Here is a 17,776-nt window from a genome sequence, read left to right on the forward strand (position 1 = left end):
TCGACGAAAAAAAAAAAATTTCAAATCGTTCTGGAAAAATTATTTTCGGTTGCGGGGGTCAATTACAATCATTTTTGATGAATAGACATACCCTCGAAATCCTACGCGTTTTCGAGAAAAAAATTCGAGAAGGTGTGAAATTTTTCAATAAAATTGAAAAGTTTCAAATCGTCCTAAAAAAATTATTTTTAGTTGAAGGGGTCAATTACAATCATTTTTGGTGAATAGACATACCCCCGAAATCCTGCGCATTTTCGAGAAAAAAATTCAGAACGGGTGGAACCTGTTTTTGGAAAAATTTCTCCGACGAGTGGCCGAACACCCTGTATAATTTAATATTTAAAAACTTCTCGATCAAAATGATCAATAATTTATCAGAAACCATTCTGACAAAATACCTAATCGCATTTTATCGAAGTGCTCGGCAGGAAAAAAATGGCTTCTGACAATTAAGAAAGTTGTACTCTTATCATCAGTTTGTAAATAAATTATTGATTCGCAAATTTCATTGTGTTTATTCCAACTTTAAATTATTATAAAATTCTTTTTTCTAATAACATGATTTCTCCAGTATTTCTGTTCAGAAGATAGCTTTTTGGTTATGGATTAACAATAAAATATATTTTATATAAAAACGATAGAAATTTGAACCAAATAAGCGATTACAAAATTAATTATCTTGAAAATGAAAGCATGCACGAGAATAATTGGATTCGAAACTTTCAGCTTATTCGTAGGCGAGGTATCATCCACTTTACAGCTGTATCATGAATTATGAAACACCTTGTATTTCTTAACACGAAGTATCGCTATAATTGTTCCAACGGCTCCACGTGCCGGAAATAGTGTTATATTCTTGGTACGAAATGACATTCGATCATTTTTTAAAAATTTCCATAAGAGAATATTATCTTAATTGAAAAAACGATTTTGAGGAAAATCTAATTCAAAGTTTGCTCACTCAAACGAGTTAATGTGATTTTAATTAGGTAATTACTGAAATGAGAAATAATAACTCACACTACTTTGAATCCCAATACATTAAAAGCTTCAAACACGACACATATTATGAAAACGGAATGTCCCATTGCAAACTATAATTCCACTGCACTGTTTTTAAAATCTAACCTCAAAATAATGCCTTTCTGCTTCGATGCAGGTAAACAATTATTACTCTACAAAGTTTCCTAGTATTTTGCTGAATTTCAATAACTGTTGTTTCAATCCACCAAACTTTTTGTTTTAAAGTTACCCAGACGTAAAAATCGTGTAATTTCGTTTTTACAACTATATATTTATTCGCGAACTATGGGTAGCGTTTCTTTCTCCCTTTGACCTCTAGATTAAATTCTCTATGTTTGCTGGAAGATCCACAGTGCACCATATCGATAACGATGGTATACCAAGAAAGAGAAACAAATAACAGCCGTGTATTATAGTTCTCTAAGCGTGCAAATAACTACACACAATATTCCATATCAGTGAAAAAACGCACAATTGTCAACGACACAAAAAGTCATTAAAAGTAAATTTCATATTCTATGTAATTTAAAAATAAAACATTCATATACTATTGTTTCTAATAGACCTAACTATAACTTTTGTAGTTTCTCGACAGTTTCTTCGTAGAACGTTAAAAATTTGTTTATGGAACAGGATAGCCCGAATACGCGGTTGTCGATACAAGGATCAAAGCTGATAAAATCGCAATTATGCCAGTGGACGGTTCGAGACTTACATTCCTGCGGCGTTAAAAATCGAAAGAAACACGCAGATGGATAAGATATACAAACACGCGTAAGATCAGCCCAAACTCCTCGATAACTGTACTAATTTTAGAATAGACTCTCCTACCGATCGTAAACCATTCCCTCGCTGATAGCACGGATTACGGATGACACGCAGCGCCGAGTTAGCTTTTATCTTTGATAAAAAAAAAAAAAATTTCCTTACAATGCTGTCCCGTCTAATCTGTTGAAACTTCGCAGAGTTTCCATAGCGTCGAGCGAGACGCGAGCGTTATAAAAAATCATACCGCGATAATTTCTCGTATGGGAAAATCGATCTGTTCGATCGGCAGTCCACAAAGCAACGATAATAATAAAGCGGCTTTTAATATCTTGGCAATTTTCTAAAACCGTTCGCGTCTTTACGCGCCGCTGGGGCCAAGAAATCTATGGCGTGATCGCGGACAGTCTAGAGGGCTCGCGATTTTCCTTAACACGTTGACCGTTGTCACTGCTAAAACGCAAAAATAATACGACGGTGTATCGTATCTAGCGTTACTTAGAATTTGAAATCGTAAACAATATCGCAACACGTTCCAGGCGCCGGTCACCAGTGACCGCCATGGCAGTCAACGTGTTGAAAGACGGCGAAACAACGCGTTTCCGAGGTTCGGTAAACGCAGCGACGTATAGAGGGGCCTGCAGGAAGCTCCGGACAGTATCATGTAACGACTATGGTCGTGAGCTGTCAAGCGCACGCCGGCTATATAGACTGGGTCAACTACACTCGTGCTCTCCGGATCGGGTCTCAGGTACGAACGGCGATCTCGCCGAGGAGCACGACATCTGCGAGTCGCGTGAATGAAACGAACGTGTCCGTCGACGGAAAGAAACTGACGGCATCACCCGGTAAATTCGATCGACACAACGCGGGACACGCGAGAACGAGACGGATAGAATGGCGTCTCGTGGTCATCGGAAAAGGGAACGACAGGAGAATCGCAAAGATTTCGAAACTCACCGAGAAGAAGCAGCTTGAGTTCCCGCCTGGCATCGCGCTTGTCCTTTCGAAGTTGCCGCTCGATCTCCTGATTGATACGTTTCTGCTCCTTCGCCTCTTCCGACAGGCAGCACGCCATGGCTCAGGACGGCAGGATCCTCGACGTACGAAGGAGTGAGAGGGGAAAAAAATGAGAAGGAAGAGGAGAAGGAAAAGGAAAAGGAAGAGGGGGAGGAAGGGAGGAAGGGAAAGAGGGAAGAAGCGATTTGCGGTGGTAGCGAGAGATCGCCGAGCGACGTGGTTTGTTGTGGACGGCAGCGGGCTCGACTGCACGGTATCGTCGTCGGGCCGATATTACCTTGCCACCGCGAACAAGCGACGATACCTCGTCGCCGTCCTCGTGGTTTCCCTTCACTCTCGTCCCGACGAAACCGACGAAACCCTTTTTCACGATCGTCCGCACCAGCACTACCCGTCACCACCACGGTTCGCACAACCACTTGTCCACGACGACGACGTAGACTCGACCGCGTCTCCGGGGATCCTCGTATTCTCAACGACGTCGGTACACGCGGCGACGGAACACTCTTGGCAGGGCTCGACGACGCCAGCGACACATCAACACACGTACGCACACGCACGAACTTCGGCCGGCAGCTTGTCTGCCCTCTTGTTTCTCCTCTCCTGTTTCGCTTCTCGTTACGTTTTCTATCGTATCTTGCTCCGACGACGTGCAATTTCAAACACGTTTCGTCGGCGAAACGCACTCGCGAGAGAGGTCGACGGAACGAGAGAAGACACGCGCGCACACACACACGTTCGAGGGTTCGCTCGCGGCGCGATTTCGACGATTCCGGGCGAGAGACGAATTCCACGAGAGCGAGGTCCGGTTGGATCGAGATCTAGAGTCCCGACCGTGCTCCGTCGAATCTCGATCGTCGGTCCCTAGGTCCCTCGCTGTACCTCGCGAGAGAGCTCTCGTACGACTCGTTCACTCGTTCACTCGGTTCCCGGCGCGGTTGGGTGTGGTAACCCACCGGCGCTCTATCTCTTTCTTCCTCGCGCGCGTTCGCTCCTCTTTCTCTCTCGCACCCCCTCTCCTGTTTCTTTCCCGTTCCCTGTCTCTCTTTTTTCTTCGATTCTCTCTCCGACTTGCTCTTTCCGTATCGCACACGCGACGGGATGGATTCGCACTGAATATGCACCGTGTGCGCGCACACGCGACGGCGACGTATGCCAAACGACAAGACAAGATTACGGGGACGACGTAGACGGAAACAACGAACCGGGTACGACAGAACAGAAGATGATGACGAGGTCGTCTGCTGTTATTGCCGCTGCTGCACGGAGCGCTTGCACCACCTCGAACGGAGCAACTCCTCCTGCGATTCGCGCCGCGCCCGCTCAGTACGCAGCCTTTTATCAACCCTCGGTCGCTCGAGAATCCTGTTAGACCAAACCAGATTGGCGAAGCCCCGACACAGTACGTCGTCGTATAGCGGTCTGTAGGCGCGGGGGCGCGCACGTGTCCGCTAACGAGATTAAAATCGGTGAGAAGGAGGAGGTGCGGCCGCCACCCGCCGGGGAGGAGGCACGGAGAACGTAACAGCGCCGCGGCGTATCGGATATAGGTTATATACTCCCGTCTCTGTACAACCGACCGATTCTGACAGCTCGCAGCGACACGGCCGCCGCTCTGCTCCAATCTTTCTATCTTTCTTCCTTTCTTACGCTTCTCTATCGCCGAACCACCGACCCGCTCGTTCTCCCCAACGGTATTTCTTTCTAGTCTCCGGCCTTACCTTTGCTCTTTCTCACTCTTTCGCTGTTTCGCGCCGGTTCCGCTCATGCCGTGCTCATCCTCGTAAGTACGTACATTCTCCCGACTTTCCGTCGACTTTACTCTGGACATCGGTACTTTTTCCTTAAAACGACTCAGTACATCCGGTGTGACTGCATCTTACACGTCCGAGCGATACGTGTCAGTTTCTATTAAAAATATACCGTCGAAATTATGGGATCGGCCATGGATTAACGTCTACATCCGATTGGCCGCGCCATTTTCGCCGACCGTAGTTCGTTTCCGGAATTTAAAAATTTTCATCGATGATCCATTACATTAGTGGAAGGGTCTCGTAAGGAAAAGAAACATATCATATCATGGAATAAGAAAAGTCTCCATAATACATTAACGGGGTCTTCTAACCTAGAGAAGAATTCTTTGTTCGTACATTAGGTACCGGAGAATGTTCATGCTGTTTTCAGTCATTGTTGAACATGAAGAAATTTTCTACTGTTATTTATGAAGAACAGCATGACAATACTAGTATCGATGGAATGTTTAGATTCTCTACTTTCTCAATTTATTTCGATGTTGTATTCTCAGACAAAAATGGCGAGCGAAAACATAAAAATGTCTACCTTTTTGCTTCACGAGTTTTAACTCGATCGTTCAGCCTACAGTCACAGCAAGACCAAGTTCATTGAATGAATGGACAAAAGGAAAACAATTCAAATGATTTAAATAAATAACGAAGAATTACACGAATAATCCTCCCTACAGTTTGAACCTCTATTTTTGTGACCACCACCTCATTTCGTCTATAACAGACTTCCTAGATATAAGTCAAACTAGCCTTTACCTAATTTTTTGCAGAAAAAACCTCGGGACTTTATAGTATAAATCTGCATGAATCTTTTCCAGTAGCTAATAGTTTTTCCAAAATTCATGTACAAGTAAGAATATAACGTAAAATTTATAAAATCGATACAGTTATTATATAAAATAAAAAAATCGTTTTACGTACATAATAGGGAATGTTAATATGTGGAATCTAATGTCATTGACATGGTCAGACCTTGGCTCGTTTGTTAACAGGATTAAAGCCATAGTATATGGCTTCGTGAAGTCCATAATTTGAATATACTGCATTTCATAGATTGAGAACTATGACTATATTATCAATGGAGTTTTCTTTTTGCATCATTTTTCACGAATACAATGTATCTTACATTTTTGACATATATTTGTGTATTTGACTGTGAAACTGTTGCTACCAGGAATGAATAGAAACAAATTCATATATGTTATCTGAATGTTACCTGAATTTGAATAATCTTTGCAAAGCTTTTCTTCGATCAACTTAAACAATGTAACAATTTTGTTATCATTTGTGTCATTGCGAAATTCCCTAAATTTCTTGAAACCTTCTTCAACCGTTGTCGACTGTCTATAATATTACAGTTAATGTTTACACTCAACAATAAATGAAATATCTATAATAACAAAATAAAACTAAACAATTATGTACAAACAATATCATACGTGTTTATTGCCTTTGGCAATCCCAAATCTAATATATGTCTACTTTCTTGATAGTCATTTAAAATAGCGTTGTACTGTCGATTCAGCTTTTCCATTTGAGGCACAGATAATTTAGAAGTACTGAGAAACTTTCTAAAATTCTTTGTCGCTATATACAAGTCTTTCTTCTTTGTATAATTATCATTCATTAACCCATACAAATATTTGGAGAGCACTATATCTTCAGAACAATGTTCTACTAAATCTTCTAAGATGCTTAACTTATTTTGCGTTTGATTTTCTAACTGTTACGCATGATGTATTAAGTTAGTAATAAAAGGTAAAGAAAAAGTGTATTAATATTTAATGGCAGAAAATAAAATGATTTGGAGTTTGTTGAACAAGTATCAACCGATGACTAATGTTACATACTCTACATACAGTTAATTGAGATACTCGCAAAGATCGTCCAAAGTGAACTAAAGCTTCAAGAGCAGCAATAGTTAAATCTAAATGTTGCATTAAAGCTGTTTGTTTATCCTCTGCTAGGGCTTCTTTTACTTGGGTTTCTGCCAAGTGCAATTCCAAATTCTTTTGTATACGTCGATGTTTCTGACAATTTAAACACTTTAATATCTATAAATAATACATACCAATGTTTTACAGACCTTTCTACGCGTTTTATCAACAACATGTAAATTAAAATATTGCCTTGATATCTCGAGATTCGTACGATGAACTCGACGACTTTCTAATATTTCTGTTCAAGTCGTAACATAGTCTTCTTGCTGTTTACATGTTTACTTTGGTTGTTTTTAGATGTAACAGTTCATCAGAGAGATATAAAATTATTTTTTTAATGTATATTGATTCAACTCTGAAATTCTTCGTTATAAAAATTTCTTCGTCGACTACAATTTACAAAATTAAGGGTTAATGCAGGATAGGTACTTTTCCAGGTTGCCATTAAACAAAACACATTTTTAAATCATAATCACTTATACTACAAACCAGTAATTGTTTATTATAATCGTCGTCGATTTGAAAGGACAATTAAAGCGATAAATGTATATAGGTATTACAGTTTATATTAAGATTATGAAGATATGACTGATCGTTTCAGTAAAATAAAACAACAAGACATAAAAATGACAAATGATATAACAATTGATTGCTCCACTGCTACACTAAATTCAGACCTCACTACCATTACTTGGGTGCATTAGAAATTCTAATTAACATCGATGGTTGTTGCTTGTATGTTATATTAATAAATAAATACAACATAAAGAAGATAAGTAGCGATTAATTCACATTTCTATAATGTGGCAAATTTGTTTGTAAATAACAAATTTAAAAGAATACTTACAAGTAACCATACCTTTTCCATCAGTCATAAAAAAAAAAACATGTATATTAAAATAGAAGATTCGAGACACTTTACGATTCGACGTTTCGATTACTATTTGTGTCGTTATAACGTATACATTTTTTCCAGACAACGTTATAATCAAATTTTGGAATTTGTAAGTTTTCTTTTAAAAAATCTGAAACGATAATATATTTCTCTACTGCTTATCTTCTTTGAATAAGTTAAATGCATTTGCTCATTTCCCCAAGAAATTGAATAATTTATCGTATCAATACCATTAATAGATCTATTTTTCCAGTAATTACCGTTACTCACATTACTGCTCATTTGAGATACATATCTGTTTCGATAAGACTAAAATTTCCATTTCTCTGTAATTAAAATAGTTGCTGTTGTTCTAGATAGTACTAACAATTGCATTTAATTTGTAACACAGTAGTGTCGTTAAAGACATCACATTATTGGTATATAGAATACTGCATCATATTGGCACATTCGCACATTAGTTACATAAAAATTCCTGGAACTGTACTTCAAACATACCGAATGATAAATCAGAATGATCGTATAAATCTCAAATAAAGAAGCAACTCTCATGCTTCACTTTTCATCCCTGTAGTTTTTATTATAATGTAACACGATTAGGGAGCTTGACACAATCAATAAAAAAAACATTGATGCAAATTAGTCTTCTTTTGTCCATCGAAAACTTTCTTTCCGAGCTAAATATTTGTTTGAATATCAATGGAATGTGTATTTGTTCGGATTATACAGGGTGTTCGGCTACCCCTGGGAAAAATTTTAATGAGGGATTCTAGAGGCCAAAATAAGACAAAAATCAAGAGTACCAATTTGTCGATGGAGGCTTCGTTAAAAAGTTATTAACGTTTAAAGCTCCGCCAATACTGAATTTTTTTCTCGAAAATGCGCAAGATTTCGGGGGTATGTTTATTTACCAAAAATGATTGCAATTGACCCCCACAGCTAACAGTATTTTTTTTAGAACGATTTGAAATATTTTAATTTCGTCGAAAAATTTCACACCTTCTCGAATTTTTTTCTAGAAAGTGGCTAGAATTTCGGGGGTATGTCTACTCACGAAAAATGATTGTAATTGACCCCCGCAACCAAAAATAATTTTTCCAGAACGATTTGAAATTTTTTCTTTTCGTCGAAAAATTTAGGCACTTAATTAGATTTTAGGTTAGGAATTTTTTTTCTCGAAAATGCGTAGGATTTCGGGGGTATGTGTAATGACCAAAAATGATTGTAATTGACCCCTGCAACCTACCATAATTTTTCCAAAATGATTTGAAATTTTTTTTTTCCCGTCGAAAAATTTCACATCTTCTCGAATTTTTTTCAAGAAAGTGGGTAGGATTTCGAGGGTATGTATAATGGCCAAAAGTGATTGTAATTGACCCCTGCAACCGAAAATAATTTTTCCAAAACGATTTGAAATTTTTTTTTCCCGTGGAAAAATTTCACATCTTCTCGAATTTTTTTCTAGAAAGTGGGTAGGATTTCGAGGGTATGTGTGATGACCAAAAGTGATTGTAATTGACCCCTGCAACCGAAAATAATTTTTCCAGAACGATTTGAAATTTTTTTTTCCCGTGGAAAAATTTCACATCTTCTCGAATTTTTTTCTAGAAAGTGGGTAGGATTTCGAGGGTATGTGTGATGACCAAAAGTGATTGTAATTGACCCCTGCAACCGAAAATAATTTTTCCAGAACGATTTGAAATTTTTGAATTTAATTGTTAATAACTTTTTAACGAAGCCTCCATCGACAAATTGGTATTCCTCATTTTCGTCTTATTTTGGCCTCTAGAATCACCTATTAAAATTTTTCCCATGGGTGGCCAAACACCCTGTATAAAAATCGCGTTCGCAATATCGAAGTGAAGCATGATGCATTGCATTACAATAATACCTGATCGAATTGTCGATTTCTTGTAAACAGAATTTAATATCGCACCGTAATTGTATATCGTATTGTAAATCCTCTTTACGCTTAAGAAAGTGTATCGACACTTTTTGTCTAACGTTATTATTTTAAATACTTTTTTTTTTTTTTTTTATTTTTCACCTGGCTTTTTGTTGGTCCACTTCATACAACATAAATGTACGTCCATTTATTATCATTATGAATATCATATAGCTATGATATTCGATATCATTATGAATATCATATAATTATATCGTATAATTGTAAAATATCTCAACGTTTATGTTTTCACATCATGCGTCCGTAATGCTTCACAAACGAGCACATTATTCTCCCTACAGTTTTAATTCGTACATGGGGTTAATTATTAGTGTGACAATGGATCAATCTTTCAACCATAAAACTTTTCATTTATATAAAATAAACAATCCAACTTTCCTACATTCTGTATGTCGCTGATCGATATAATAAAATAAAAGGACACACGATTTAGTGGAAGCTGAAATTGGTAGACTTCTTGTACTACTTTGTAATCGTACATTATGGTAGCGCTATTCGTTATACAAGATTTGGTGTAAGATATTCCCAAGAAATCTATCTAACGAGTATTTATTAACGCTAAAAATTTTCTTCGTTGAACGATACTCATTTCACTCTGCTAAAGAACAGGATTATAACGGCAGTAAAGGTATCCTAATCGATCGTTATTTGATTTCCTATGTACGCGTATCAGAAAAATACTTGTTTATATATTATTTATATAACCGAAAAGAAAAAAAAAAAAAAACGTAAATAAATTCTGAGAACAAACTTTCGGATATCGTCGATGACAATACTCCTGTTAACAGAATTATATAGAAAATTCTTAGGTTAACATTTTTATTATTTATACACGTTTAGGTTTGATATACGGATGTATTGAAGTTTAATTATATAATTAATTGCGTTTAAAATTTGGCATATCGTCTATATTAATATCCTTATCGTGATCTAATCGTAATTTTCCTTGTCCTATAAGTAAAGATCATAAAATCCTAATATATGAATGCAGATCTGTAATTGGATTTCCAAGATTCGAATAATCTCTTGTCGAAAAAAAAAAAGGGTATTGCGTCTTAATCGTTACATTAGTTCTTAATGATAATTTCAGTGGCCACGATGTTATTCCGTAAAATATTCTTAAAATGTATATTTCTATGTACAATTTCATAAAATAATATTAATTTAATATATAGATTTTTATATTATAGTATTGCATGATGTATTACAATATATTATTTAATTACTTAAATATTTCGTTCGATTATTAGTGATGTGTATTCGTACATTGGATATGAGAGATCCCATATTACAGACAATGAATGTTGGCACAGACAGTGGCTGGGTTAAGGCACTTTGGGGTGATTAATTTTACCACAGTACCCTCCAGCGTAACTATCTTATCACACCCCCTTCCCTTCCCATAGCCCCTCATTGTGTATTCATTACTTATTTCTTTTCTATATATAATACCTCGAATGACCGTCGTGACTCTCACTTTTAATATTGAAACTATTCTTAATGCAGAATACGCTGTTTCAGTGAGCATTGGAGTGTAATAGCTGAATTCGGCAAAGCTCTCACAGCGGCTTTGTGAAATTCGCAGGGAACATACCCTTTTCATCAGTACCCTCCTTGATACCCATTAACCAACCCTGTTCCTGAAGCAACAATGTCGTTACGATTATAATAATTATTGCAACCATCGAAGGAGACCGATTATGAAATTTGTTAAGCTTTCTCTGCAAGTGAAGTTTCGGTAAAAGTAAAATACAAACCTGTTCTTCCGGATCGTCGTACTCCACTACGCGGATAATATCACCGACGTCGAATGATAATTCGTCCGCATCTTCGCATCTATATTTGTAAGTAGCCTTGACTCTATATAAAACCCCAGGTGGCAAGTTGACAGTCGTTGCCCCTACAGAGAAATTGGTACCATTTTCATATTCCACCTCTAAAATAATTCAATCCGCCTCATTAGTCATGGACCACTGATATACGCAGTTCTGTGTATAATCTGACTTTCATCGTTGCGCAAATTCGATTCGATCATTAAAAATTTAATCCAATATTCTGATTGTACGTATAACCGGAAGTCAGAATTAATATCTTTTCAATGTTTCAGCAAGACCATGCATAAATGGGCAGGCAACATACTCTTATCGTCACAATATACAGTACTATGTTTGGTGTCTGCTAGTGTTATGGTGTTTTGAGTAGTAATTTGGAGAATTGATTATATTCCCAACAGACTATAATATAAAAATCAGATACATTTCAGATAGATATTCTATCCATGCTTACCAATGGAAAGAGCTGTGAAATATATGTTACTTGCTAAAAAAATAGTTATCCTATTATTTTAGTTATAGCGAATAAACTTCACTGCATACAAGGTGTCTCGGTATCTCTGTTACAAAGCGATACCTTCGTTAATTTTAGTGGTACATGGAAACATCTAAGATATGAATTGTTCGGTTCGAAGGAGCACATATTATGATGTAAAACATTTTCTTCATAAGGTCATATTTTTCGAGATTTCGAGATGATAAATACTACTTAATCCGTAACTGTTACCGTACATTCACCATAACTAGTATCGTGGGGCATTTCTCTATTACAAACTATTCTATTAAAAAATAAAAAGCACACAACTTCCTAGCACGATCGTCTCTGTTTCATCCAATTCGTTGCACAGAACAATAGAGCGCAATATTGATTAAAAATAAAATGAATTTCAGTCGGAAACAACGTGCGTTTTTAAGTTTTTCCTTGTCTTAGAACACACATTGTTTCGACGGTCGTGTGACCCTAGTCTAAGGGATTAAAATGAAATTTAGTCTCAATTTGTTTACCCACTGTCACGTAAACACGCAAAAGTGATAGTTTTAAGCTACAGTATGCTTCAATGGAAGGATCAAACACTTTCTTTCTACTCAAGATCATTTGAAGGTCTTAGATCATAGAAGGTCATCTATTATAATACGATAAAAATACGTGGTTTCATTTGAAGAGGGTATTCTAGTCTAGAACCTTCAAAAAATTGTTTTTTTATTTCATTATCCGCAAGAATAACACACTAGGACATTGAAATAATTGTATCTTCAACAATTTTAAATGTTACACGAATAAAATTATCTGTTAGAAGTCTCATAGTTTCTTCTTTTTTGTGATTCTAAAGAAGACATAAAAAATTGACACCTAGACTGGAATGTTCCATTGAAGAAATGACCTCGAGAAAAAAATGATTCCTATTATATTATAATACGTGTTCCTTCGAACCAAATGTTCCTGGATCATTTTCTTGTATCCTTACGAGTAACAGAGATTTCCTTGTGCATTTAAGCAGTAACTCAACTTTCAGCCTGAACGTATACAAAACACTCCAAATTGTACTCTGTATTGTTTAGATTTAGTAACGATTAGTTTAATAACAAAATAACATGTACACGAATTACACATATAGAAGAATCCTCGATTTCAAAAACTTTCAACTGTGGTTACAGGACCGTCTTAACAGAATTGTAGGCCCCCAGGTCTCGTACATAAAAGCACTTACAGGAACAAAAATATAAAAAATTGATAAAATTAAAACGTTTACTTGCACTTGTAACAAAATTATATTTGAGCAGTTTCGCCTAGTTTTAACTTATCTTCAATTTTGTTCGTCCAAAAGATAAAAATTTTCTTTGCAAAATCTGTAATACTACCTTTAACGAGTGTCACAAGATACCAATGTTTTTCCTTAAAACTGAACAAATCAATTCCTTTGGCTCGGTGACATTTTTTTTTCAATTGAAATGCGAAAAGCATACATTGCCTCAGTATACTGTTTGTCGAACGCCATCGTGCTCACTACAGTCTATTTTTTTGAGTTTATGTAAGTTGTAAGATTGATATTGTGGTCCGATAGTAATACAAGCATAAGAATTCTCAGCGACCGCATGGCGAGCTTCGCTTGGGGGTTCCCCTACGGTCGACCAGCGCCATCGTGCGGACACATGCGAGCCACAGATGTTCTTTGGTTACTTTATGATTCCAATACGAGAAAAAAGATTCAATTTGACTAAATGTTACAGGCGATTTAATGTAGGGGACGAGGATTAATTTATAGACTTGATACCAAACTGGTATTCCCGTTCTTGTCGACAAACTAGCTTGTACCTCCCCCCACCTCCCGTGTACGTGGGGCCTACGCGTTAAGACGAACCTGCGTGGCGACATTAATCTCTGCCTTTAGAGTCGCCAGTCGCGCAATCCGATGACATTTACTCCTACACGGCATCATACTTACCAACTGGAATATCGTACAACTCTTCCACTCGTTTAGAGGCCGCGACTGTGCTTTGCGGAGACTCATCCTGATTATTGAGGGAATTATCATTGCTGTTAGCATTGCTGTTAGCATTGCTGTTAGCATTGCCGTTTAATTGAGTAGTCGGCGACGTGTCTCTCGCTGCCGGAGCAGAGTCCTCCACAGCTGTAACACGCAATAAAGCTCACTCAAACCTAAACGTTTAGCCACATAATTATGTATTCGGCAACCTCTTATGTGGCACGACTACGTTACACGCATGCACAAGGGATATTAGTATTCACAAACGAGTCAAATGCAAAAAGTCGATACAAAGTAGATATTTACCTGGCGATATATTATTCTGGGCTGGCTGCGTGTTCATTATTAAACTGAAACGAGTAAAAATCAGTTAGCACTCTCTTGTCGTCGATTTAAGCGTATTTCACAGTTTACTTACGACGAGTTGGCATTCGGCGATTTCGGAGACTGTGGCGCCGTGTTTTTCTTCAGTGTGTACGATCCTCTTTGACTTTCGTTAGCCAATTTATCCACGATCGCCTCTAACTCGGAATATACCTGAAATAGAAAATAACAGAATTAAAAGTTACGTATACGTTCGAACTGTGAATCTCTCTAAATTTACACAGTTTATACAGCAGTTACGCAATTGTAATTCAACTATATTGTAATTTAATTACATTCTTTTCATTGTTATTGCATTTCTTTAATTACAATTCTGTACAACTCTGCTAAGAGGCGGCCTTTTGTGCCCCCTGAACAGAAACGTATCATCATCCGTACCTTGGCGCTTTCGGTGTGGAACACTTGTTCAGCGGCGAACAAAGTTTGCAAATTAGTGACGAGGAAAAGAACACGCGAATCGTACAGGGCTGGTAGTTCGTCATGGAGTTCCGAGTTAAGTTGTTCGTATGTACGCTTAGCCTCCTCCAGTAACTCTTTTCCCCGAGAAACTTTAAGCTCGTCTCGTTTCCTCGGATTACACTGCAACGATTGGAAGTTGTGCCTCTGACTGTCGTAATCCACGAGCTTCCGCCCACGCTTGTCGATTTTTTTCTGTAAATTCACGTTCACGTTAAAGTAAATGCTCCCATTATTAACCTCTTGCTTATTATGCTTTGTTTGAATCGATAACAGTAAGAATAAGAGTAAACAAAAATTGTGATACAATAATAGATAATGATAACAAACGTTTAACAAACGACATTAAATATATTCTTTGTGCTTTTTATTTTTGCCATTTTTTAATTCATTTTTTGTTTTTCAGGCCAATTTTTCATTTTTTATTTTAAACTTTGTTTATGGATCTTGTTCCTTTCAATTTTCTTCATTGTTCTGTTTTTTTTTTTTTAATTCGTTAAGAGAGTTAAAAAAATGAAAGAGAATTTAGATAATATAGATTGTAAGATGTACCCTCATCTCTGGAAATTGGCTTTGATATGTGTTGAGAGGCACGAGAACTTGATCCGCAAGTTTATGAGTGAAGTCTTGCCACAACATATCTAGATTTTGAGCTTGCACGTACAGTAGATCATGGCCAGTCCACTGACTTTCATAGATCTCATTCAACGAGTCCATCAGGGTCTTCGAGGCTGCTTGCACCGCTGTAAACATTTATTTAAAAATTGAACGATATTAAAATGAAACGTTTGATTTCTAAAAATGTTTTAGTTTTAGTAATCGTTAGAAATAGGAAGATTTAATATAAAAATTAAACGACTTAAAAATGAAATGTTCGAATCTTTACAATTACTAAAAATAGAAGCACATAACTTGGTAATGAAAGATTAATTAATTTCTTCAAATTATACGCATGTGTTTGAATAATATCTCAAAAGTTAAGAACCACTTACTTTTCGTCGACGATACACGTGATTTAAAAAGCTGAAAACAAGAACGTATCATATACTTTCTAACAAAGGACCCTGTAACCACATATTCGAAGGAGACTGAAATAAAATAGATGTTTCTGCTAAAGATCGTTAGAATTTACGATGCAAAAACAATTCACTTACTATTAAACTAATTCGAAATTTGATACAATGGTTAAATAAAATTCTGCACTATTAGAAATTATTAGAATAATAATTTGGGGGAAAAAACTTAACAAATAAGTGATTTTTAACAGGTTACTTCCCAAGTTGCTTTTCACTAATTATCGTGTACAAAAAATGGTACATGCTATACGATTTAATAAATCTGCGTTTACTTATTTTTTTCTGTTCTTGAAAATTTATTTGCTGGTGTTTGTAAATATTAAACAAAAATAATTTTCTCTATATAACAAAGAAATAGATTTATTTCATAAAGGGGTAGTTTTTTTCTTCAATTTGACTATAATCGTCTGCGTCGTTCGATGGGAGAAAGCAATATGGCCGCCCATTTGTGTACTTCTACTCGATGGCGAAGCACGATACACAAAAGAAATTATTACACAATTTCCTACAATTATTTTGCCTTCCAGATTGTAGAGAAAATTCTGTTCTCTTTTTAAAAATTAACCTCCATTGCGTATTCCTATTATCCAGTATTACAAAACCCTTATTGGATAGCTTACAAATATTTTAATTTCCAGATGGCGACTGGAAATGAATTTCCATTTCAACCGTTCGAATTATTCGATTTTTTGGATAATTTGTTCCGAGTATTCGAACACGAATGGATACAGAAATACAGTGAAAGTATAATAGTCCCTGACGCGTTGAAGTTTATGTAATTTGATAGCGACAATGATATAATTCGAAACGATATCAAATGATGCACGCGCCATTATACTTGCTTGGTAATGCGATTATTACTAGCTATTGTCACGTTCTACGGATTGTCACTCTTAAATCGCTTAAGTAATTATGAGACTGCACACGTTATATTAAAATTAACTTACTAATATTATCATAAACGAAGTATGTAATTTGCTACTCGTTTCTTGCGAACGAATGTCGAGTATTTATTTTTGTACAAACAAGATAAACTTGTTTCGAAGTTACTGTTTATCTACGCCATTACTAGAGAAAGAAACTTTATGGACGTTCAAAGTGCTTCGTCCTGTATTTGCCTTGAAACGTCAATTGTTTTTTATCATGTTTCTTTACATTGGTCGCGACTTATTTGAGCTATTTATCGCCATTTTTTCAACGAATTCGACCGAACGACAGAAGTACAATCGAGATAAAAGTACATAGTTCGGCTCTTTATTTATTTAAATTATATTTCATTTATTTCAATTATATTTCAGATTTTAGATGCCTTTAAATAATACGGTTATTTTACTGTGCTTGGTTTTTTCAAATACGTTTTAACACGAATCGTTAACAATTTTGTTCTCTACTACGAATTTGTAAAATAAAGTAATGAACATAAAATATGGGTTCTCGTAGTTATCTAAACTAATAAATGAACTTTTCTGTTTGGAACGACACCTGTTAGTTTCTTTATGAATTTTATCTTGGAACGTAACAAAAATACGTCGCTGTTATTCACTTGCATTCAGATCGACTCACCTCGAACACACCTGATGTAATTGTTGAACTCCTTTTGCAGCCTGTTGGCGGCATTCTGCTGTCTCATAAAGTTTTGCAGATGCTCGTCGAATATGTCATCCGCCGTTTTGTCCACCTTTCCCAGATTCTGGAGAAACTGAAACAAGACAAAAAAAAAATCATTAAAATTCAATTTCAAGCTCCTTTTATTTGAAATAAAATTATTTTTATTAAAAGTCGTCGGTGTTGATGGTTACATAATATTACATTAATCGAATTCAACATAAATTGCTGCAAAATAATATTCTGTGATCTCAAGTAACTTTAAATCAAGTCACCATTTATATACAAAAGATATACTACTGCTGGCCAACTAAAGATAAAGGAACGATCGATATTTTCGTCTTTTCTTTCTTGTTTACATTTAGTGACTTTACTCGGCGAACAAACTCGAGAGTGAAAGTCGAGACCAAACTGCACGTGCGTAAATAAATACAGAACGAAACTCGAGAAGCATTTCGTCCTTTTCCATGATCTTCGTTGGAAGAACTATAGCGCTCGTGTTAGCAAAATGGTCCCCGTTTCG

General features: G+C 36.4%; 2 protein-coding genes across 11 annotated transcripts in view; both read right to left on the reverse strand.

Moving 5' to 3' along the window:
• Galphaq (G protein alpha q subunit) overlaps positions 1-4,684 on the reverse strand; it is a 49,389-nt gene extending 44,705 nt beyond the window's left edge. For 4 of the 9 annotated variants that reach the window (XR_013080744.1, XR_013080746.1, XM_076778354.1 and 1 more), the window contains exon 1: positions 2,749-4,665. Coding sequence is in view for 4 of the 9 variants with exons in the window: in XM_076778354.1 (XP_076634469.1) it covers positions 2,749-2,866 (118 nt within the window). In the remaining 5 variants the exon portion in view is untranslated. Of the gene's footprint in view, positions 1-2,748 lie in introns of all 9 variants that reach the window. The other 5 variants (XR_013080745.1, XM_076778356.1, XR_013080743.1 and 2 more) reach the window with 4 other exon arrangements.
• A 2,327-nt stretch (positions 4,685-7,011) lies between these two features.
• Positions 7,012-17,776, reverse strand: part of Amph (amphiphysin) — a 49,794-nt gene continuing 39,029 nt past the window's right edge. Inside the window, exons 2-9 of one of the 2 annotated variants that reach the window (XM_076778331.1) lie at positions 17,212-17,347; positions 15,125-15,315; positions 14,495-14,767; positions 14,151-14,269; positions 14,039-14,082; positions 13,691-13,876; positions 11,172-11,314; positions 7,012-11,054 (exon numbers count right to left, since the gene is read on the reverse strand). In XM_076778331.1, coding sequence (XP_076634446.1) covers positions 10,974-11,054; positions 11,172-11,314; positions 13,691-13,876; positions 14,039-14,082; positions 14,151-14,269; positions 14,495-14,767; positions 15,125-15,315; positions 17,212-17,347 — 1,173 coding nt within the window. In that variant the 3' untranslated portion in view covers positions 7,012-10,973. The remainder of the gene's footprint in view (positions 11,055-11,171; positions 11,315-13,690; positions 13,877-14,038; positions 14,083-14,150; positions 14,270-14,494; positions 14,768-15,124; positions 15,316-17,211; positions 17,348-17,776) is intronic. The other variant, XM_076778333.1, reaches the window with a different exon arrangement.

Source organism: Colletes latitarsis, chromosome 11 (genome assembly GCF_051014445.1).
Source record: "Colletes latitarsis isolate SP2378_abdomen chromosome 11, iyColLati1, whole genome shotgun sequence".
NCBI classification, from domain to species: Eukaryota; Metazoa; Arthropoda; class Insecta; order Hymenoptera; family Colletidae; genus Colletes; species Colletes latitarsis.